Raw genomic sequence first — 24,513 nt, 5'->3', positions numbered from 1 at the left:
ATAAATTTAAATTATCGTAAAAGGATAACATATGTTATTTCTCTGATGGCTAATTTTATCAGCTAAATAGGCTTGTCACTAAAGCTATCGGCTGTTTTACAAACCACTTCCCATGTTAAAAAAATAATAATAACTCGACTTCCCCCAGTGGAAAATTTGAAAAGTCCAGGTAACAGAGCCTATTGTGCCAAAAAGGTGAGGGCTGAAGACTTCTGCAGGGAAGGAAGGAGCTCTTTAGAAGGAGCCACTGTTGAAGCAGTATAGAACATGTTTCCTGTTATCCTGTCCTCTGGCCCATTCTCTCAGCTCTGGGCACAGCCTCAAAGGTGAGTGGTTTGTGCAGAGCTGTGAGCTTTGTTTGGAGTTCTCAGAACCAGGTGCAGAAAGAGGCCAGGATGATGGCCTTGGTTCATGCCCAGCCCTTCACACCCACAAGCCCGCACACCCAGCCCTCTGCACCCACAAGTCCGCACACCCAGCCCTCTGCACCCACAAACCTTCCCGAGCTCTGGCATGTGAGCACATGGGGTGTTGTATCCCTCTGCCTTTTTTGCCTTAGACATGTGTAGAACTTGGGTGGAAATTCTCATCTTTTTTTCTTGGGGAAATCAATCAGGGAGACAATCTCTTTCAGGGAGGATTTTGGTGAGTTGGGACTGTGCCTCCCATGATGCAGGAGGGTTATGAGCCCATAAAACTCACTTTATGGGTTAAATGATAGTGTAGTGACTTTTTTCTCTTTGGGGGCACACAGGTGACTATCATCAGCATCTAGTATCTTTGAGTTTTGTAAGATCTGCAATAAAATAAGGGCAGAAGAAATACCACCACTTCCAGACCTGGCAAATAAAGACTTGTCACCTGTTCTCCATTCTCCTTTCTTCCGTACTGCTGGGTGGGGAAGACCCAGAGAAGCCACATAATGGAAGGAGCCTGGGGCCAGAGTGACAGTGGAACATATAGTTCCCCATGCTCTGTCCACTGCAACCCACCCTGGCAATAAGAATGACAATCACACTCCTCACGGGTTAAGTCTCAAGAGTTCTCTGTGTGTCTGTATAAGCATTCACATGTGTACATGGGTGTCATAGGTGCACATATGTGCAGTGTATGGGGAAGCCAGGAGTCAACATTTGGATGTCTTCTTCGATCGCCGTCTACTTTACCTTTTGATACTAAAAGGGTCTCTCACTAAAACTGGAGCTCACAGTTTCAGCTAGGCATCCTCCTGTCTCCACTTCCCCAGTACTGGAGTTACAGGTATGTGCCACAAATACAGCTTTTCATGTAAGCGCTGGAGATCTGAATGCAGGTAGGGCCTCAAGCATTCGTGACAAACATGCTAGCATCTTCCTGCCCCAACTGATGCAGCAGCTAGGAGTACCCACCATTACTAGCCATGCCTTGTGTGGACACCCTATTTCAGTATAGGGAAATGACCCAGAAGCCTGGGCTCTATTTCATAGGACACTACACTCAGGTAAGGGACAGTCTTCCCATCTGTAGAGAGGTTAATAAAACCTAGCCTGCTGATCTTGACCACAGGAGTTGAAAGACACCATGTATTTGACAGTGCGTTTGTAAATAATGACCATTCTGGTGGAAGCCCATTCATGAGTGTTTGTACTGTCTCATACATCGAGAACCTCCATAGGGGTCATTCAACTAAACTGCCTCTCGTAGCACCTGTGCAGTAACAACTTTGTTGCCTCCGTCTTTCCATATAGAAGCTGGTGCGCAGGGATTGGAGGGGAAACAACCAGTAGCTGGAGGAGCAAAGGGAGGAACCAGCTTGCTGGCAATTCCTGTAAGCATTCTTTTGACACTCTGGAGTCTGCCATCCATTGGATGCCTCTTTGGGGAACTGATGCTTGTCCAGGGTCAAGGCTGCACTAAGGGGCACACGGGTACCACAGGGCTCCTTAGAGGCTTGGCCCCAAGTCACCCTACTGTGATCCCAGACCCTCAGTATCTCTCCCAAATCTCAAGGCCAATGTAGCTGGGTAAGGAAAATCCACCTCCTTCTTAGTCCCACGGAACTCCACAGAGGACAAACACTAACTCCCCAAGGATGCCAGCCCAGACTGTACTAGTGAGGGCCAAGAGCTGTTGCAAGACCCGAAGGGCAAAGAGTAGAGCAGATGGGGTTGTGTGGTGTGTTTCAGAATTACAACAAGAGCTTGGGCATCCACGAGCATGAAATCTCAGAAGCAGCTTGTCCAGTGACTCAGAAGAATATGATGCCACATGAACGGAACCACTAATCTAATGTGCCTTTGATATTTGAAATGGCCAGGACCAAGAGAGAAAGAGAGAGAGAAGGTCCACATTGCCTCCCAGACAGCCACCAGCTTCTTCCTCTGGGATCTGTGTCCATCACAGGGATTAGACCTCTGGCTGTAGTCCCGTCAGGGGAAAAGAAATCACTAAGTAGAGGCCCTCACAGCTGAGGGTTGTGGGATCAGTGCACCCCACAGTTGCAGTCATGGACTGCAAGGAGCTGGCCAGGGTTCAGAGACAAGAATGGACTACCGTGTGCCATCCCTAGCCGGGTCCTCTGGGTCCCATTTCCTCACAAGCTCTGAGGAATGAGAAGGTATCAAGTGGTCAGAAGGAACTGTGGGAATGAGGAAAGCAGAGTTCTCATGTGGTCGGTGCGTGTGTGACTAGAATGATGGTCTGGTGATGATCTGGGGCAGGGATAGGTGGACAGCAGGCTGGAGATCCTGGGAACACTCTAGATGACTGAGGAGTCTGGGCCAATGCCTGCAAGGGGGCCGGGATTCAGTCAGTGTGAATCAGGCTGCCCCTGCCTGACAGGAGCAATATTCTTTTGCTTTTGTTTTTGTTTGTTTGCTTGTTTTAGACATGGTCTCATTATGTAGCACAGGCTGAGAACTCACTACTTAGACCAAGCTGACTTTGAGTTCTCAATCTTCCTGCCTCTGGGTGCCTCAGGCATGCACCACCAGCTCTGAGCAATGCTTTCACTGAGCTCCAAAAGAAAACATGGGATAAGGAATAGATCCGAACAAGGTGGGCTGAGGAAGAACAGCGTTATAGGTAGGACACCTATATCTGTACCTGGCTCTACGAGGGGGGGTGCCCGTGGGCAATTTACCACTCAGACTTATTACTAAAGCAAGTGTATGCAGGAGTGAGCCAGCAGCTTGAGTTAGCCCGTTAGTCGGTATTTAAATCTCATAACCACCCTTTGGGGTTTTATTACTACCTCCATTTTTCAGATTAATAAAACCAAAGTTCTATCCGCATTCAAAGCCACAGAGCCACTAAGCAACAGGGCTGGCTTGGATTCAAGTCTGTCCCTTGGCCATTCCCGATCACCCCACACGCTGCCCTAAGATCCTCAGCTGACACTTCTCCTTGGGGGTCACTGTTGTGCGGCTGTCCCAAGCTTTGGCTCATCCTGCAATGTGGTGCTGTCTCTGGCCTCTGGGGAGTGGGCTCCGGCTTTGGAGGGAAGTGGCCTGGCTTCCTACTCTCTCTGCAGGAGCCAAGCCCTGCTCCACCAGGCGACCTCCTCCCCCTCCCTCAGCCCACAGGGATCCCGCTGTCTATCCCTCTCTGCAGTCTTAACTAAGATGACAGGCTTCAGGTGCTTTTTAAATTAAAACAGTTCGTCTCTGTTCATCTCTTTCGCAGATGTCACCACCTAGCAAGAATCTTCTTTATTTATTGCTCTTTCCTGTACGACTCTGAGGGAGTTCCCTCCCCAGGACCCCAAGGAAAGAGCCTAGATGTGGGGAGTGACTTGAACCTGCATGGCACAGGACACAGGATATGCTGTGAGTTTGCCTTTAGGGGTTTCTCCTGGCCATGAAGCACCATGTGACTGATGGTGGCTTGTGCTAGGGCTGTGCCCTGCTGGGCATCTGTCCATTTAGGATGCAGCAGTTTTGAGCCTCCCAAGCTGCCAACAGAAGCAGTATTTTCCTGCTGTGCAGGGGACCAAGAGCTCTCTGATCCACTCTGCAAACTGGTTTCTGGGCGACACTCCCAGCTGCCTCCCAGCCTAAACCCAGGTCTGCGTTCACCCAGGGGGTTGCTATTTCCCTGGCTTTCTGTCCCTACCTGTCCCCTCTCACCCACTCCCCAGAAGCAACCAGAAAGATCCAAGGAAGATTAAAATTCCCACAGAGCTACTTTATCTTTTCCCAGATGCCTTAATCAGCCCATAGCCCATCCAGCCCAGCCCTCCCCTCCGCTGTTTTTCCTGGCTCACAAAGGGCATGGCCATTGCAGTTTAGCCTAGTTCCCTCTCTCACGCTGTAACCAGGGCCTCTGGCCTGCTCTCCTCCCAAATGGCTTTGTCCAGCCCAGCTCCTCTGCAAATCCTCCCGCCGCCATGGTCTACAGAGTCCCTGCGAGACATGCATAGCACCCCTCTGCATATGCTTTGGTCACCAAATGCAGTCACCAAAGCTCCCACAATGAGAGGACTGGTCCATGGTCCATCTGAAGTGGTGTTTCTGGTACCCAGCTCAAGTGTAGCCCAGAGCAGGTCCCTGATGGCCAGGCTGGGTACCTTCTGAAAGATCCAGAGAGCCAGCCTCTTAGGGGCTGCACCGCTGTCTTTTCAGAGTAGAATCCCATATAGACTGCTGTGGTCCAAGGGGCCCCTGGACAACGTGCTAAGGGTTGGATCTACAGTGGTTCGTCCAGTCCCACAGGGACACTTGGTGAAAATGAAAGGCACAGAAAAAGAATTGGTTCATGGACAGACATCCCAAGGGGTTGATTTAAAGATGCTGTACGTGTAGTCCTATAGGGATATTTCCTAGGATCAACCTGTGGTGGCATTCCACAACTTTCCACACTCGTCTGCTGGGTGGCTTTGTCACTGAGGAGCCAAAGGAAACACTAAACACACATTAATTGAACTCTGCAGTGAATGGAGCCTGGGCTGGGGCTGAGGCACAGCTGGAAGCTGAGTGAGGCCTGTGGACTTCTGCAGTCCCTAAGCTTCCTGGCATTACAGGCTCCTCAGCAGGGCCTGGACGGAGACGGGTAGACCTGAAAGTGTTACTCACCCCTTGCTCCTGACAGATTTGCGTCAGCCTCTCCAGCTGCTCCTCTTGGATGGCCTTGGCCTTCTCGTACTGCTGAGTAACCATCTCCACCTCCAGCTTGACCGGCAGGACATAGGCTGGAAGACAGAGGGAGCCAAGTGAAGACCTGGCCAGCGGCTGGGCTTGGGCTGGGGAACGGCACGCCCAGCATTCAGCCAGTAGCTGCTTCAGAGCCCAGGCTTAGTTTGTGGAGCTGGGGTGGGGGAGGTACCCAAGGCATCCAGAAAGTACAGAGGGGGCCATACCACCTCTTTGGTGAGGAAGCAACCCAGCCTGGTAGCTCTGTACAAGTGGGCCTCCCTGCACTGTTCTTTGTATCTGAGAACCATCTTTGGGAGTCCAGTGCCTTGAGTCTTTATTTATTTCCCTGCGATGACACCAGAGGCATTACCCTCTTGACCATGTCCCAGTTAAATGACACTGTTCTTCAGGATTGAGGTCCATTCTTATGTGAAGGCTGGCCTTGCATGAACACAGTACATAGTGTATCAGAGCCGGGTGTGGTGGTGCACACCTTTAATCCCAGCACTAACCTGGGGGACAGAGACAAATGGATCTGAGTTCAAGGCCAGCCTGGTCTCCATTGCAAGTTCCAGACCAGCCAAGGCTACATAGTGAGATTGTCTCAAACAAAACAAAACAAAAACAAACAAACAAACAAAAGACAAAAAATAGTTGCATGGGAAGGGGGATCAGGACACTCATGTGTGTGACACGTGATTTTTCACATAACTGTGGGTAGCTTCAGAACACCGTGCTGAAAGAGGTGGGGCAGGCTTGGCTTTCTCCACTCTGGGGGTCACACCCTCCACCCCACATTCGCCATAGCGCTCTGAGTCCTCCTTCCTCAACTGGCAGCTACAGTCTCAGCCTCCCTGCTAACCCCTCTCAGGTTACTTACCATCAATGACCCTCTTCACCCGCCAGATTCGGAACATGATGATGAGGCTGATGGCATCCCAGGGGCTTCTGGGTCCGTTTGCCACAGTGGATGCCACCATTGGAGCCAGGGACAAGATGATCACAGCCCCGTCGAACACCTGAGGAAGGGGCGTACTTTAGTGTCTCCAGTCAGGCTGTGTGGCAGACTGAAGGGCAGCCAGAAAGGCCGCTGCTGCGGGCCATATTCTCCAGGTAGTCTGCCTGGAGAAGTTCAGCCCATCTCCAGGTGCCTTGCTCTAACTCTCTGAGGGACCCTCTTCCTCCAGGACATGATCAAGCATTCTTTGTATTTCTCATGACCTCAGCCCTCCTCCAGCTCCAAGTTTGGACAACCTTAGGCCAGCATCCCATGTCCTAAACCCTGGGCAGAGACTGAGATGAATGAATGCCTCATGAACAGAATAGGGACTGAGGGTCATAGGGGTCTCTTTATTTGTGGGTGGCAAGATTCCAGGGCCAGCGTGTCACCTCTCACAAGTGCAGAGCCATGGAGGACAGAACATGGAGAGGAGGGGTGTAGTCCACATGATTAAGCCTTGGACACTGGCTTCCTCTCTGTTTTCCCCAGACAAGCCTTGTATGGGCCCTCTGTGTAGGCTCCCGGATTTGGGCTCAAACAGTTTAAAATACAGACATAGAAGAGAGGGAGGAAAATGCAGTCAATGTTGGATACCTAAGCCTGACCTTGCCTTGGTCTATTGCATAAAACGCTGGCTGCCTCCAGGCCTCCATCACTGTAGGGACTTCTCCCTATGCCCCAGCCCCTATCTCCCTGAAGCAGTGTGGACATCCAGACTGATAAGAGAGGTCTCAGCTTCTCAGAGCCATGCTCCACCACTGGGTCATTCTGGAGTAGATTTATTTGTTTTCAGATACATCTCTCTGGCTTTTCAAATTGATTTAACTTAAACCGTGTATGTTTTGTGAACCTCAAGGGAAGTTTTAAAGAAAATTCTTCAGTTGGAAAATGTCTGAGTTTGTTCCCTCCCAGCCTCTACTTCCTCCCACTCCACCCAGGTGGCACCCCTGTGGTCAGGTGCATGCTGGGGGAGAGCTCTAGGGATAGATGAGAAACATTCCCAGCTTCGAGGATCTGGGGATAGAAAATGGTCATACCTCTATTTTGTTTTCGATGTAATCCCAGATCCCCAGCACAACAATCCGTAGAACAGTCTGAGGACCGGGGGGGAGGGGGGGGGGGAGAGAGAGAGAGAGAGAGAGAGAGAGAGAGAGAGAGAGAGAGATTATTGTTCTCTCAGTTAAGAAGGTTCCAGATCTGGAGCTCTGTTGTCTCCATACTCAACAACAAGTTAAGGTCTTCCCCATTCTCCATTCGGCCCCCATCCTACACACCCTCCCCATCCCCACTACAAGAGCCCAGTTCCAGTACAGTGGTGGCCTTGCCTTTTATGGTCCCCTCTGTCCTCAGGCTCTGCCCCTCCACCTACCTGTGTGTTATCCCCTGGGTATCCCTTACACCAGACTCATTCAAAGTTCTTACACTCAAAGGCCGTACAGAACACACTCCAAACCCCTTAGAATGAACGATACCCAAGACTCTGTAGCCCTCTTCAGCATCGTCTCGTGCCACTCCCATCATGACAAAATCACCTACACATCTGCAAACTTTCTCCTACTCCCTGGTCACTGCGCCATGGCAAAGGGTGGGGGTTGCTTCTCTCCATATCTCTCTGTCCTGCACTAAGTCTTCAGCACAGCCATGCAGCTAAAGATGCCATCTCCTGGCTCTCCTTGGGCTTGGGAGGGGCCCATGGCTGATGATGAGAAGTGCCACGTATACTTTTGGGGCTGTGCCCTTAAATCGACTTACCTCTGCTCACTTTCCTCTCTCCCTCTCCTAGAATGTGGGTGTGTAGGCATGGTGGTGCCTTCTTCAGTGAAGAGGGCAAAAGGAGAGAGAAGGAAGCCTGATGGGTCTTCAGTAGCTGCAAGCTTACACATCTGTCTTAACCCCTTACTCAACAAAACCTGTTCTTCCAGCCTTAAGTACAGGGGTAGGAAGAGCTCTGGGTGGGAGGGGGGGCGGGAGTGTTCTGAGACCTCTTATTAAAGTCGCACACAATAACGGCTCTTTAAGAAACCCCTCCTCTGGGCACCACATTTTTCTTCTGCTGGAGAGGTAGATTAGATGACACAGCTCCAGACACTGATGAGAACAACACCTGCCATCTAGGACATGCCAATAAGAGCCAGATGTCAGGTGCGGTGCCAGCCCTCCTCACATGTGAGTCTCCTTTAACCAAGAGAGAGGGCGACGAAAGAAGCTGTCCAAGGTCCTAAGCATCTGAGGAAAGAAGTTGCTATTTGGAGCTGGAGGTTTCTCTCTCTGCGCTCCAGCTGGGTAGAATCACCACATGCTCTCCTGCCTGCTCCCTCATATGCTGCTTGACTCAAAACTTGGTACTTCTCTCTTTTGAATGCTACATCCACCCTCGACTTCTGGGCCTTCCCTGGCAAAAAGGTCCAGGCCGAGAGAAAGGAAATAGCCTGAGCCGAATACGATCAATGGGACGGCTACTGTCACACGGTTCTTCATCTTTAAGGGCCGCTGTAAATCATGGCACACGGAGTTTACCTTTTTACCCTTTTTAGAGCACATCTGCCAGATTAAATATGCTCAAGTGTGGCAATCACCACCAGACCCAAACACAACTGACAATGAGAGCTGCACCATTCAACAATGACGCCATGCTCCTGGTCCCTGACCACCTCTGATCCATTGTCCATGTCCTCAGGAGCCTCACTCAGGAAGAACTGCTATACTTCTTCAAAAGCAAGGCTACAGCGTGGTGGTGCATGCCTTTAATCCCAGCTCTTAGAAAGCTGAGGCAAGTGGACCTCTGAGAATTTGAGGCCAGCCTTCTCTACACAGTGAGTTATAGGCCAACCAGGGCTACATAGTGAGACCCTGTATTAAAATAAAAGAAGGCTGGTCTTAGCTGAAGAGTCTATAGAATGTAGGGTAAGGAGGTAGAGAAAGGAATGGCCAGGCATGAGAGAGAGGGCAGGGGAGAAGAGGGCAGCAGACAGTCCCTGGGGCCCTGGTCCCCTGGGAAGGATGTGGGCATCTAGATTTGCAGACCACTGTGGTGCCAGGGAAGCAGGTGAAGCAGTTTGGGCACCACCCCCTGCCTGACCTCCTTGGTGGTCCATTTGTGAACCTGACCTCCAGTTCTGGGAGACTTGTTTTCATAGGCCAGCAGAAATCTCACGAAAGACCTTTGTGAGGAGAAGGTGCCGGGACACACTTCGGCAAGTCAGCTGCTTCCAGCTGGGGTCAAAGCCAGAGTGAAAACCCAGCTCCATAGCAACCCACCTGCTGGCATCCCTTCCACATCCACCCACAGCATCCTTCCCTCTGCAAATATCTGTGCTGAAAACTAGTGTACATGGACCAAAGGACCTGCCCCATCACCCCCAAAACCCAGTGTTCCCTGCATCTCTGAGGATAAGCTTCTCAACGTGCAGTGACCCTGCCTCAGCAACAGCTGGGGTGTTTGTTTAAAACACCAGATTTCTGGACTCCCAGGGAGACCCAGAGTACTGGACTCTGGGTTCAAGGCCTAGACTATGCTTATAAACAGGGCTGCCACAAAGCTCCAGTGGGAAGCTCCAGTACAGAGCAAGCTGAGAGACGTTCACTTCCCAGCCCAGGCTGCTTCTTTCCCACGGTGGGGGTGGGGTGGAGAGTAAGGGTTGTCAGTCCCTTCCTTTCCAGTCCAGCTGCCTTCAACAGGTGGCTCAGATCAGCAAGGTATGGAAGAGTCTTGTCACACCGCAAAGATGATCCATTTGGTATTTATTTCAAACCAAGCACCTACTCCAGATGATGGGTGCAGGCACTGAGGTTCCAGGGGCCGGTAAATCTTCTGTTTTCCACCTCATCTTTTCTTCATCAGGCCCAGCTAATTAATACGGATGGAGGAAAAGTTGACTTCATGGGGTGGTGGAAAGGGAGGGGCAGAGTCCGGTGGCAGAAGGCCCCCTGCCCCTGTTTATGGCTTGAGACCCTCCCCTTGGAGAATCACCCTCTTTGCCTTGAACAGTCTGGAGATCGTAGCAGATAGAGGAAGGAATACCTGCTAGGATTGCTAGGATAGATATGAACTTTGGGCACAGTTTTAAGAGGTGCTCCTCCTGGCTCAGTGCTTCCTGAAAGGAGTGGAGCAATACCGCAGGCCTAGCAACACCACAGTCCCTAGGCTGTGGCCAGCAGTGCTTCAGCCTGACGGGGTTGGAAATGAGCGGTACCTCGATCCCTCCCTGTGCTGGAGATGACCCTGGGAGGATGCAGATCTTGGACAAGTCTTCCTTGGGGTTTGAGCAGTGAGAGGAAAAGCCCTGAATCAAGGTCCAACTACACAACCATAAAACAGGATGTGGGTGCGGTGGCTGTCAACTTGGCCACACCTGGGATTAACTAAAACCCAAGCAGCTGGGCACACCTGGGAGGGATTTCTCTTTATTGAGTCATCTGAGACGGGAAGACCCATCCCAATTCTGGGCCACACCTCTGGGAGCAATCCATATAAAAGGGCATGGGAGAAGGATGCTTTTGCTTTTTGCCTGCTTGGCCTTGCTCTCACTGACAAGTTTATCTGTCCTGATGCTAAGTCATTTCTTTCTTCTATCAGAGTCTATTTCTTTGGAATCAGAGACACACTCCTAAAATAAAAAGTTGTGACTGTGCATGGAGCAGTGAGTGACGCTGATGGAGCACTCCCAGTGCATGGAGCAGTAAGTGACTGACGCTGATGGAGCACTCCCAGTGCATAGAGCAGTAAGTGACTGACGCTGATGGAGCACTCATAGTGCATAGAGCAGTAAGTGATTGATGCTGATGGAGCACTCCCAGTGCATGGAGCAGTGAGTGACTGATGCTGATGGAGCACTCCCAGTGCATGGAGCAGTGAGTGACTGACGCTGATGGAGCACTCCCAGTGCATAGAGCAGTAAGTGACTGATGCTGATGGAGCACTCCCAGTGCATGGAGCAGTGAGTGACTGACGCTGACGGAGCACTCACAGCGCATGGAGCAGTCAGTGACTGATGCTGATGGAGCACTCACTGTGCATGGAGCAGTGGCCCTGACCTTGCTGAGCAGAGAATGAGCAAGGCTCTAGTTTCAGAGCTTCCTCTCGGCATAGAAACATTTTCAAGTCTAAAACTTTAACTAAATAATCCCTTATGGACCACATGTGTCCACTGAGCCACTGACGCCCCACCCCCTCTTCCCAGGCGAAAGGGCTAAACAAAGGCATCTCTAGTGAACCTATCACAACTTTTCTCCAGCTCCCGATGCCAAAGGAAAACAGTCCCTGGTCCCTGGGGTGACCAGTGAGCCTAATGCCAAAGCCCTAGAGAGTATTTTGTTTGGCGCCTGTTTAGAGGCCAGGGCATTTGTGGTGCTAGCACTGTTTCTAGGACAACTCCCTTCTTCCCTTTCTACCCCGCTCCACTCTGAACTTTCCTTCCATTCCCATGGCTACATTTTTCTCAGCTATGTCCTCTGCCTACACCAAAATTGTCTCCCAAGGAGGGCTGTTGCCTCTCTTTAGTTCCCTGAACCCTTGGCTTTACCCACCTCCAGTTCCCCAAATTCCCAAACTCTGTTTCCAGCCTGGATGTCTCTCCTGCCTACCTGTCCAAGAACAGCAAGGGGACATCACTGCTCCCTCACTGACTAAGCCCCTCGGAGCTCTCTACTTCCTGTCCCTGAGCCCAGACTCTTCCTGTCCACCCTCTCCATCCATCCCCTGTTCCTTTAACTCTGCATTCTGACTGTGCCTTTTTGGCTCAGGCAGGGCCTTAGTCCCTCTCAGCTAAATCATTCTCCTAACTGCTCCGCAAATTCCTGTCCTGACAACCATGTCCCCAAAGTTTCATCATGACCCCTTTGCCTAGGGCCCCAGCAGCTTCACCTTGTTGTAAGTCATGGGTCTCTCCAAGCCTGTACCCTCTCCCTCACCAGCTCTCGGAAGATACCAATTCTAGCTTTTTAGACGATGTATAAAAAGGACAGGGAGCCAGACAGTGGTATTGCATGCCTTTAAAAGCAGCACTCAGGAGGCAGAGATAGGCAGATCTCTGTGAGTTTGAGGCCAGCCTGGTCTACAGATAGAGCTCCAGGACGCCAGGGCTACACAGAGAAATCCTTTCATAAAATAAAATAAAATAAATAGATAGGCTAGGGACTTGTTCAGTAAAGTGCTTGTCATGTAATCTTGAGAACCTGAATTCAGTTCTGGAGCCAGGCAAGGTATTTGTAAGCTCAGTGCTGGTGGGGTGGTGGAGACGAGCAGACCCTGGGGTTCACTGGGCAGCCAGCCTAACTGGTAATCCACTGGCCAGTGAGAGACCCTGCCTTTAAAAAACAAGGTAGACAGCTTATGAAGAGCGACTGCCCTGAGGTTGTTCTCTAGCACCTCTGTGTGTACACAAATATGTGCACACACACATGTGCCTGCACACACATGTATGTACATACACATGTATACATATGCAAAAATAATACTTCCCAAAGAAGAAAAAGGTTTCTAAGACGTCAATAAAATAGGGTGAGTGTGTTGATATACATTGTCTAGGTGAGTCCCTAAAACTAGGAAGTGTGCTCCATATGAACCAGGACACTTCTATTTGAGTTTTATACTTAGAATACACATGTTTGAACTTACTTAATTCACCTAAAAAAATTGCCTGGCAAGACAATGGAGTCAAAACAACTTCTGTCTCTCCAGGAATTATCCCATAGCAGCAAAGAAAATACAGAGAAGCGTCAGCTCTCTCGGCTGCAACTGCAAGGCCTCTTCCCCTGAGTTTGTGAGAACAGAGCTGATGCAGAAATAGTAAAGGATTTGTCAGTCGAACAGAAACTGAGAGCAAGCAAACTCACCCATCATCTTTCTGAGCAAAGAACACACACAGTACCACACACGCTCTGGGGACTGAGACTCCAAGGACGCTCCTGAGACAAAGCGTGGGCAGAGGAGGGATCCCTTGAGCATCACCATGTGCTTGCTGATGTAGAAAAATAAGTGTGTGGCTCAGTTTGCTTTGGCAATGGACTTCATATGACAAAGGGCCAGGACTGGGCTCCCTCCTGAGTCAGTGCTGCCTGGGGACAGCTCTAGGAAGCTCTGTCGGAGAGGAGCTCCTACAGCTGACATCAGGATACACCTGGCTGGGACTGGTAAGATGGCTTAGGGGTTAAAGACCCTTTCCACACTCTTAACAGTCTCAGTCTGTGCCCTGAGACCTACATGGCAGGAAGAACTGACTTAGGCACACACACACACACACCCTCTCCCTCCTCCCAGTAATAAAAACATAAATTTTATGAAAGAAAGGCTTGGTTCAGCTGACGACTGGTGTGCCCCACCCATGTGATAGTATGTTACTCAGACATAAAAAGGAATGGAGGCCTGACTCACACCGCAGCATGGACCGATCCTGAAAACACGTTCAGTGACAGAAGCCAGACATGGAGGGCCACACTGTGGACTTGACCTTGATTACAGGAAGCATAAAGAATGCTAACATTCATAGAGACAAAGAGTAGATTTGGGTCGGCAAAAGCTATGTAAAGGGGAAGTGGGAGGGACTGCTGATGGGTTGTGAGAGCTCCCTCGGGAGTCAAGTTACTTTGGAACTAGTGAGAGGTGTCGGTTGCATATTATGTTTGTACTAAATGCCACCCCCAGCACCCATGTAAAAGCCTGGTGTGGTATCGCTCTCATAGGACTGGGGGGGGGGCAAAACTCAGAGGACCCCTGGGGTTTTACTAGCCAGCCTAGACTAGTTCAATTGGTGAGCTCCAGGTACAGTAGGAGATCGTTGTTTAAAAAAAAAATATGGTTGAAAGAGATTGAAGAAGGAATCCATCATAGAACCTTTGACCTCCATATTCATGTACATATATATATATACATATATATATATTCACATACACAAATAACACACACACACACACAGAATTTCACACTGGAAGAGAGAGGAAGGGGAAGAGGAAACAGTTACAGCTGCCACTGCATCGTCATCACCCCAAGGCCCCCGTCTGCACACCCGCTGTGTCTCTTCTTCCTGGGCAGGACCTCAGGAGGCCCCAAGAGCTTTTGCAACCTCAGGAAGAGGAGAAGTGGGCTCTCTGCTCCCAAGTGGCCAGCTGGGTCCCTTCTTAGCCAAGGGCAGGCTGTGTTTAAGAAACCCCATTTGCACAATTCTCATTTTGATTCCGAAGACTCTGCTTGTTCTTGGTGCACAAGGTCATGTGGGAACACAGTAACCCTGCATGACCAAGCAGCACAGAGCCCAGGAAGCTGCATGGGCACAACCTCCCCTTAGTCTCCTGCTAGGAGTACCCCTAGTCTGCCTAAGGGCACCCACTCTTGCTATTTTAGAAGGTCCAACTCACTGTTCAGTAGTGTGGCCCATTTGAACAGATGTCCTTGAACCGAGCCCAAGGCACACTCTCACTCTTTGCCTTAGCTCTGTCCTCTGAGGCTTGCCCAGGACAAAGTGGCCCATCTTCCTGGTACAGCCTCACAACTTGGGGATGCTGAAGATGGGGCAGTGGATGGTTCACCCACGAAAGGCCTGTGTCTGATTTATCCTTGTGGACTCTGGACAGTTTTCTCCACCTTTCCAGGTCTCAGATTCCCAGCCTCTACCATGGCCTGTCATCCTTCCCTAAGGCTTAGTTGAAACCAGGGGTAAAGCAATGCTCAGAAACAGGCAAAGGGCCCTGGGACAGTAGCAACCCTTGGCAGCTCAACTGTGTGGAACTTGCCTGAGTAACGCAGCCCTCTTGCTAGCCAGAGAAGGCGGGCCATGACTTCTAAAGAGATCCCTGGTGCATCCCTGGGTATATTCCAGAGAAAGAAGGGGCCAGAACTAAAGGAGGACATTTCCATTCCTCCCAGATGAGAAGAAAGGGCTGGCCACCCCTTGTTTGTGCTCAGAGACTTTGCTTGGTCTGACATTTTTTTCTCAGTGCCTGGCCTTGACCCTGATCTTTCCCCCATATTCCTGATTTCTTCTCAACCTGCTAATGCCAGGTCCTTAGAGGGCAGTGACGAAACAGGTTAGACAGCCAGAGGGCTGGAGCCAGTTTTGACCATAACTGCCATAACTTCAAGCTGTCCTTCATATATATATATCACATAATATATATAGTGTGTATGTGTGTGTCTCACATAATATAGTGTGTATGTGTGCATACATATAATATATTGGTGTATGTGTGATAGATGATAGATAGATAGATAGATAGATAGATAGATAGAGTGTTTGTGTGTGTGTGTGTGTGTGTGTGTGTGTGTGTGTGTGTGTGTATTTCGAGACAAGGTCTCATGGATCCCAGATTACCCCTTGAACTTTCCCTGTTCCAGAGATTACTCTGAACGTCTGTCATTTTGCCTCTACCTCCCGAGTACTGGGATTACAGGCACTAACTACCACATCTGGCTTAGGAAGTGCTAGAATTTGACGCCAGGGCTCTGTGCACATTAGGTGAGCGTTGTACATCCTGGCGCTATGTGGTATTTTATAAGGCCTGCACCCTGGCAGGCAAACACACAGGTGTTATACACTGTAGAGGGATACCGGACTCTCTGGGTCTTCCCGTTATAGGTACTCCAGTCGTTGCAAGCACACAAATTCCCCGACACCATGCTGCGAGGACATCGGAGAGCTTGCTGGTACCAAGGTTTGGGTCCTTGCTTTTCACGCTCTGTGAGTTTACAGAAACCCACCCTTGTTAGCAGGATGCCTCGGCAGATCACTGCACACAACCCCCTCATTCATGTTGGGCAGACTATACAGGGAGAGTTTTCTCCTCTGTGTTCATAGCCTAGCTCCATTCCATCCTCCCCACCCATGACAAGGTCCAAGGCATGGGACTAGCCCTTCTCCTCATTCCCACGGGCTCTGCGGGGAAAGCCGAGGCTGTGGGAAGCCTCGGCCCCTTCCCCAGTCTGTTAGGGTTGGCTGTCAGGCTGCTGAGGCTTCCATTCCTGCACACAGGAGCTTGTCTGTTTCAGGTGGTTTGTCTCTGGCAGAGACAGGAAGGGAATGCCAAATTAACGCTGGGCAATAAATTCTGCAAAAGCCAATAAAACCAAAGCAGAGGGCTGGAGGGAAGAACCACAGCAACTGATTAAACATTTTTGTTGGCAGACTCAGGCATGGGCACATTTTCCAAGGTTTGCATCAAGGAGACATCTGGCCCTGGCCCAGGGATTTGTAGGAGGGAATCCTAGCAAGCAGAAATGAAGGGCCAGGCAGGGCTGGACCCTATGGGGATCCCAAGCTACTGGTGAGCGGCTTCCAAGCACCTGAGCACCAACAGTGGCCCTAGTTAGCTGGTTAGGAAGCTTCCTGGCCAGATCTACCAGCTACAGGAGTCAAGGTCTGGAGAAGATAGTATTCTACGCTGGGAATGCCTGCCATCCTGCCCAGTCCTACCCAGACTCAGTATTACGAACTAAAAGACTAAGGCCTGGAGTGCCTTTGATTTTTAGGGAGACAGCAGAGCTATTGGCTAGGTCAGAGAAGGCTCTGGGATTCCAGCCTCTTGGGTCCTTTAACCAGAACATAAACTCTCTCATTCTATCACCTTGCCCATGCTAGTTCTCTTCTCTAGATCCACCACCTCCCTCTGAGACTGTGCTGTGCCCTCTGCCTCCAGTGTACCAGCGGCTGCATTGCACACCCATGCCTGTGTGCCCCTAGCAGGCTCTGTGCTTTATCTTTGTTTATCCTTCATTGAAAGACGCTGTGGGCTCTTTGTGGGCACATGTGTACCTGCGGTGGAAGGTGGGGACACCCAGGTAGAGTGGACAGAGGCCATCTGACATATAGTCCCTGGATCTGTTTGGAAGAAATGGTTCCACAGGGAACTCTCTATCCTTCACTCCCCACCGCCTTTCCCATCCTTCCAGGAAGCCCTGTCTGAAACAGCTGCAAGACGGTGTCCTATAAGCCCAGGCCCCAGTATCACTGATGGCATGGGGACTACTCAAGAGGTGTCACACCCCCCTCCCCATGTAAAAATCAAGAAAGCCTGGCATCAAGGTTTGTCAAATGATCCCGGAGCCATGTGAGCCTGGTTGATCTACTTCCACACTAAACCCAGGGGCTAGGAGACTCCAGTTAGCTCCTGGGATGTGGACTTCCGCCATCAACTCGAGCAATTCTGGGGAACATCTGTCCTAGGGACCACTTCAGAAGCACAGACTCTGTTGTCCCAGGGACACCTGCCAGCTGGGACTCCATCCTTCCACAAGGCCTGGTCAAGTTCACTGCCTTGGCCCTGAGGCAAGCAAATCCTAATTGCTTCTGCATCTGGTGTAGTTGGGCTGGCCTCCTGTATACTCACCACTAGCCACACCAACAACTCCTGCCCTCCAACTACCTCATGCCTTCAAAAACCCTTCACCCGGTCACTGCCCTGCACGTCTGTCTCTATGGACATACCTTGCGCCGTATCCTGTGGTGAGATTTGGCCTCAGGGATAACAACAGCCAGACACTAGGAAATGTGTAGTGAATGAAACCCAGGTTTCCCGGCAATGAGTCACCCCAAAGAGGAGGTTTCAGGGCCCGAATCTTTACCTACCTCTGAGAAGAACACAGAGAGAATGACCAGACTGATCCAGTGAATGACACCAGCAAACTGGGGTGCACTGGAAACTGTAACGAACACAGTGAGGCCAGGTTTAGAAGCAAAAAAAATGAGTCCATCCGTCTAGGGGGCTTTGTGGCATGGCAGCAGACTTTGGGGACCCCTGGGTACTTGTAGAAACATTTGGATATGTTAGACATCGGGTCAGAGAGCAAGGGCAGCTATAACCAGTGGTTATGTGGGAGTAGTGGAAACATTGCGACCCAAATGCTCTTCTCTCCTCAAAGGCCATCTCCCTCTATTCCTCTGCCCACTGCCAGACCCAGGGAAGGAGGGGTCATGACCACAGCAAAGTTCTGGACCTGAGTGGGAGGCTTCAAGACCCACAGCACACCATCCCCACAGCTCAGTGCACTTTGTGTGGAATCTGGGTAAGCCTCTCTGCTCCTCCGTTCTGAGCTCGCGGTGCTTGTGGTAGTGGGGATGGTGGAGGCAGCAGCATGGAGAGATGGCTGGAGAGATGCCCAGCAGGGGGAGCTGATGGGTGAAGGCAGCAGAGTCTGTGGGCTGGGGTCCACAGGGGTGAGGCCAGCACTGATGATTCCTCCCTCAGTCATCTTCAGCTAGCCAGTCACTCTGAAGGGCAGGATGTCACAAACAGCCTCCAAACACTAGCAGGGCACAGTTTATGCGCTAGTGAAGGTAACAGCAAGGTGTGAGTGTCTATAATGGTGGGGTGACCTTGGTAGAAAGAGGGCAGAATGGTCCCCAGAGGGAATCCTCTGGGTGGATCAGGGGAACTTTGGGAGCAGGAGGTAGGGGTCTATGGCAAACAGAGGGCCTGTTTCAAGCTATTCACGTTCCCCTTGATCAAAGAAAGATATCTTCTCTGGGTAGGGCTGGCTTTTCCTAGGCTCTAAATCCATGAACCCTCGGAGTGGGTAAACATAAGGTCCTCAAGGAAATCCAAGAGGAAGGTTGGAATACTGGGTTCCAGGAGGGAGATGCAGGGGCCCCCTGGCTCAGGGCCAGTATGACCCTCAAAGGATGAGCCCTGGAGACAGCGTGAATTCCTCCCCATTCCGAGTCATATGAATACCAGTGGGAACCAAGAGGCTGAGGCCTGTGTGACTCTGAAAAGACCTCAGATGATTCTGGAAACATAAAATCTCTCCCCATTATTTCTCAAATGAATTCCTGTGCCTTTTTTACGGTTTGCTTTAGAAGAGCAATAAATCTCGGATTGTGCGTTTTATGGAATTTAAGATGCCTTTTATGAGCTGCTATTGGATCTCCCACCAAAATCAATCTCCTGGATACTTAATTTTAAGCAAAATTCCAATGTCGGCTGGGTTCTCAGTTCTACCTGATGCCTCATCACACACAACCTGAGAAGCCCAGGGCCCCAGTACAACCCGCCATAGCGAGAGAAGGGCTCCGTTATGGTCAGGTCCCATAAAATACAGAGTCTGGACGCAAGGAGGGAAAGCCTACAGCACGGTTTAATTGAAGACAGGTTGAGTGTAAAACCAGTACTGGGCACTTAATGTTGGGAGATACTTTAATTGGAACCAAGGGGCCACTGGCTACATAAAACCCAACTAGGCTTATCAGACAAAAGCAATTCTGTGCTCTCCCAGAGAGCAGACAAGGCTGGTGTGTCTTGGAAGGAGCGATGAACAAGCCCTGAGCACAGAAGATCCAATGAAGGATTTGGGGCATCCAAGAAAACAAGAGAACAAAAAGGGTTTGGGGGGCTGAACCTCTCGTCCTGGATCCTGTCAGCGGTGGAAAACAAAAGCTCTCTGCAGTCAGTAATTTCACTTTTAAAGCATTTTGTACTTGAATGGTCCACCTCCTGGATCAAGAAAGGTGTGTAGGACTGTTCCATCAGCTATATGCTCATCCACAGGCAAGGGCCAGACTTGTGGGCCTCTGGCCTTCTGGTGCACTAAGCAGGGTTTGGCAAGGGTGGAGGTTGGAGGCGGGCCTCCACACTGACATGCTACCACAGTGCCTCCTGGTGCCACACACACACCATACGGCCGCCATTATGAGGCCAGAAGGAATCCCCAAAGGAGGAAAAGTGGACAAAGAGTCAAGTAGTCTGGAGGTTTGGAGTCTCCTGCTCCATTCCTCTGACCTAGGGTGAGTCGTTGATACCCACAACCTTTAATTTGTCTGCTTGTCTGTAAAATGGGGTCCTGTCCTATCTTCCCTGTGCACCACATGGTTGCTGGCAGGTCTGAAGATGTTGGTGTGGAAAAGCATTTTCAGAACTATCAGGACACACGTAAAGGATGCTGCCCACTTCAGGCTGGGACAGACACCAGCACTACGGCTGCTGACTAGTTACTACAGGTGATCCATTTCCCAAAACGGAACTGTTTAAGCCTGAAAAAGAAATCACCCTGGAAAATTCCAAATGAGAACAATTTAAAAAAAATGCATACAGGGGTCCCCAACTTTTGTTTTTGTCTCATCACTTTCTGATCATGGAACACTAGGAAGGGGGCTGAAGAGGCCACATTGGACAGATGACAAAGGGATGTTGATGGTGACAGAGAAGCTGCCAAGTGTGTTCCCTCCCCCGGGGCAATCCCCATGGGCTGTTGTGGGACCCCTGAGGGATACAGATGCAGTGAATATTGACATATGTATTTGCATAGGAATCTCTCTTGCTACTCACACTGGAGAAGCTTTATATCTATTAGAAGTTCCAGGGTCAGGAGAATCACCACCAATATTACACAGGCTACCAGGAAACTGTTGAGACTCGCACTGAGCAAAAATACCTGCCAGACGGCTGCTCTCTTCCCACAGCACGGCTTCAGCCAGTTAGACCTGTAGGGACAAAAGGAGAAGAGGGGCTAAGGGGCTGAGGGAAAACCCTGGCCGCAGCTTTGCCTCAAACCCACCAGCCTGGATCCCCCTGGGCCTAAGGTTAGTTTGTTTTGTTGGCCACGCTGGGGACGGCAGGCAGGGCCTTGCTAAGCCAAGCAGGCCCTCCACCACTGAGCTACATCCACGGCTGGGCATCATGGGAGACAATGTCTCTTCAAGAGGCCACTGGGTAGAATCGCAAGAGTAAAGCAATCTCATTAAGGGGCACAGCTGGACTTTCAGGTTGACTTTGGGAACTTACAGGAACTCTATGGGATTCGGGCTTCTCAGGTTGGAAATGGGTGTAAAACTCATATTCCACGGGTGAGTCAAACTTGCCTAGGTGGCAAGAGCCATAGGACAAGCCGCTGTCACTCTCTTTCTATGTCTCTCAGAACCCAGCCCATGTGCTGGCATTTGGGGAAATCTCCGTTTCTACTTAGCAAATACGCTAAGCACCCAGCGGATGGAATTAGACCTTTGTCGGCTATGAAAAGAAATGTTGCATTGGATCCCTGTTTCACAGGATAGATTATCTAAACACTGGTTCTTCAGAGTGTTAGTAGCTGTTACTTGATTCCCCCTCCTCAGAAATTCTATAATTGGGTATGTTTGGAGAAATCTGGGTCAAAGTTCAATGGTCATTTATGTGTGGGGTATTCCAGTGCCTTTACTATGTTGCTATGCCTCACTGTGCTCCACACAGATGGCATCTGTGCTTATCAATCTGGTTAGGCCAGGGCTACCTCTTGTCACACAGCATCAGGTGGGACTCATACCCTGTGTACGGCTGTCTTTGGGGAGGCATTTGCAGGAGAGAGGAGGCCCCTGAGGACAGACTATCCTGAATAGGGTGGAGTGGTCAGGAGGCCACAGGAGCTCAGAGCTCAGTTGAATCTCTTAGGGTACTAGATGCCCTCCCCTGAAGAGCACAAGACGGGGAGCCTTTGGGAACACGGTGGGGCTGGGGTGCTGCACTCAGACCTCACTGATTGGGTTGTTTATGACCCATCCATGCCTGCCATCTGATTTTAGTGAGAATTATGCACCCTAAAGGGGCTGAGACGTGCCAGGGAAGTCTTTGCTTTGGGGACTGCACCATTGCCCTGGGGTCATGTACTAAGGCATCAGGTCACTCTGGGACTCCGCTTCCCCACTTGGAAAGTACAGAATAGTATTTTTAACTTATAGAGTTGTTGAAAGATAAAGGAAATAATGTATCTGACCTGCAAACACAGTGTGACTGAAATGACATCATGATGATGATGGTGAGGGTGATGGTGATGAAGGTAATGATGATACTGAGGGTGATAGTGACGATGGTGATGATGATGATACTGATGGTGATGATGGTGATGATGATACTGATGGTGATGATGGTGATGATGATACTGATGGTGATGATGGTGATGATGATACTGATGGTGATGGTGATGATGATGATACTGATGGTGATGATGGTGATGATGATACTGATGGTGATGATGATACTGATGGTGATGGTCACGGTCACGATACTAATATCTGATGGCCTAAGTGCTTGACCATCACCACATCCTTCCCATTCATAGGGAGTCAGTCTGCTGTAGCCTGCTGTGTCTTCCTCTTGAAGACTCGGGTGTCAATGGGCTGGGAAGGCAACCTCACTTTAGCCCTCTCTGAAAGAGTGATGTGGATGGACACTTTCAGCTGGTGACATCTTCCTCCTGGTTTGTTCAGAGAAAGCTTGAAAGCCAGAGGTCTTGAAGAATCCTATCAGGAAACCAGGCTTGCTTCAGCCTCTCGGGATATTTCTAACACCTACGGGAATGATTGATGGTCTCCGTCCTTGGCTCAGTGGTGATGCAAAGACCAGGGGTGGGGTGGTCCTCTCCAGACTCGGGAAGCAGGTTGCAGAAAGAGACACTTAGAGACTGCAACATGATGGAGGAGGCTAAGCAGATCACTTTGAATGGGGGAAGAAGGGTTGCCATGAGTTCCTACAAAGGCCAAGAGTATAGAGTGAGAGAGGAGGAGACTGGCTGGGTCTAAGAGACAAATGGAAAATAGGCTACAAAGCCTGGTGGGCACTAAATCACAAAGACCAACCGTGGGATCTCTGTGGCCCCTTGCAGGGCAAACTTACAACGCACTGTTGGTCACACTTCTCGTTTTTCTTGCAGGCTCCTACAGGTCAACCCAAACAGGAGCCACATCAAGCTCAGTAGAATTGCTAGATAAATTCAAATTTCAGATAAACACTGAACACCTTCCTAACACAAGTATGCCCCCAGATACTGCATAGAAGACACCCCTACTATATATATATTCTTCAAACATTATTATTGTTATCTGCCAGGTCTGGCCAACTCGGAGCTGAGGGTCAAGGATCCTGGTGAGAGCGGTTGTGATTTAGTTGGAGAAATGCACAGATGAAGAGGCCATGTTAGCATTTGAAAAGCCCAGCTTGATTTTCCCAGTTGTACCCTGAGATGGTAAACAGAGAGCTCTAGCACCCGGAAGAAATACTTTCTGAGTGGTAACTATCCTTTTCTTGAGGATACACAACCCTGGGACACGTGGAGGAGCCAGGGAAATCTAGAGGAAAACCCGTGAGGTCAGTTGTCGCCATGAGAGGCGGAGGGAAGTACAGGGAAGCCTCCACAGTGTGATCACGGACAGCCTGTTCCCATCCAGCTGGAGGACCCCAGAGGCCGAAGGCTGCTGCCCACTGGAGCCAGTATCCTCAGACTGCGTTCCTGCAGCCAACACTCTTGGCTGTTAAGAACTCCGTTCTCCTCCGTCTTACCTGCTTCCTACTTCCTTCCCAGCCTGCCACTCCTCCCTCTCCTTCTGCCTGGTCCTATTTGCATCGTCCCCGCTCTCGGTTTGTGCCCAGCCTTCAACCTGGCACTTGTGGAAATTTTGTGCCGTGCCCGTCCCATCCCGTGGTCTTCCAAAGGCATGCATTCTTTCCCAGGGTATAAAGACTCCTCAGGTCCAGCCCCACAGCATCCACTATTAGTGGCCGCTAACACGGGTGCCATTTCATTGGCATCTGAAATGGGAGCCCAAGCAGCTTTGGACACTATAAATAAAACGGGCAGCTGGGAAGACTGTTGGCCCTGGGTGACGTCCAGTGGTGAACAGGAGGTTTTGCCCTCGTGGTCAGTGGGAGCAGCTGGGCACCCTTCCGCCCCCCCACCTTGTACATCTGATGACTGTGAGATGTGCCCCGAGAGCCTGCTGCTCCTGGAGTCCCGGAGGAGAGCCCCCAAGCAGAGGGAGGGAAAACTCCCTCTGGGTGCAGCTCACCTGAGTCATGTTCAGAGAGGCCACTTTACACTGCTGCTCAAGTGTGAAAATGCTGACTCTGCTTTTGAAAGAGCTGTGGGCAGACCTGGAGTCATCTGCCATCTGAGGTTAGCCTGAGTTGGGGAGAGGATCAGACAGAAGGGCTCAGAAAGGAGGCTGGGGCAGATCTGGATGGCAAAGAATCCTGGATCCCCAGTATAGGCCAGGTGGGCCTTGTGTCCCAAGTCAGCCAAACCGGTTACATGGTAGTGGGAAAGATGAATTCAGACAAGTTATACTGCGCTATAGGGTGACAGGGACATTAACAGGGAAACCCAGAGCTGGTGCAGGACCCAGGATGGTGAAGTGTTGAGCTCACATTTAAGACCAGGTGTTAAGGGGTATAGGACCACCCCCTGAGCCCCAGCCCGCCACCCTTTGTTTGTAAGGCTTGCTTACTTGAAAAGTTTTACCCCAGCTGGACTTCTTGACTGTTTCCACCCCCTCACCAGGGGGTGGGAAGGACATGGGACCCTCACCTGAGTATAGAGCTGCTGCATGAATTCTGCCCTAACTGCACAGGGCTAGAATATATAGTTGAAGAAGACTAGGGGAGGGGAGCTCCACATATTCAACTATGGGAAAGCCCTCATTCCTGCTGGGTAAAGACTTTCTGGTTCAACCT

The 24,513-nt window shown here is 50.5% G+C and overlaps 1 protein-coding gene across 5 annotated transcripts in view; it reads right to left on the bottom strand.

Moving 5' to 3' along the window:
* Tmem266 (transmembrane protein 266) overlaps window positions 1-24,513 on the bottom strand; it is a 106,673-nt gene that overhangs the window by 16,343 nt on the left and 65,817 nt on the right. For 3 of the 5 annotated variants that reach the window (XM_041638602.1, XM_041638600.1, XM_041638601.1), the window contains exons 4-8: window positions 20,362-20,516; window positions 17,667-17,740; window positions 7,149-7,205; window positions 5,992-6,130; window positions 5,052-5,167 (exon numbers count right to left, since the gene is read on the bottom strand). In XM_041638602.1, the coding sequence (XP_041494536.1) occupies window positions 5,052-5,167; window positions 5,992-6,130; window positions 7,149-7,205; window positions 17,667-17,740; window positions 20,362-20,516 (541 nt within the window). Of the gene's footprint in view, window positions 1-5,051; window positions 5,168-5,991; window positions 6,131-7,148; window positions 7,206-17,666; window positions 17,741-20,361; window positions 20,517-21,781; window positions 21,823-24,513 lie in introns of those variants that run through there. The other 2 variants (XM_041638604.1, XM_041638603.1) reach the window with 2 other exon arrangements.

The sequence above is a fragment of the Microtus oregoni genome, unplaced genomic scaffold (genome assembly GCF_018167655.1).
Source record: "Microtus oregoni isolate MIOR12 unplaced genomic scaffold, Mior012 000055F_ref0000237, whole genome shotgun sequence".
Taxonomy (NCBI): Eukaryota; Metazoa; Chordata; class Mammalia; order Rodentia; family Cricetidae; genus Microtus; species Microtus oregoni.
The sequence above is the reverse complement of the archived record's forward strand: the minus strand, read 5'-3'. Positions and strand labels throughout refer to the sequence as shown.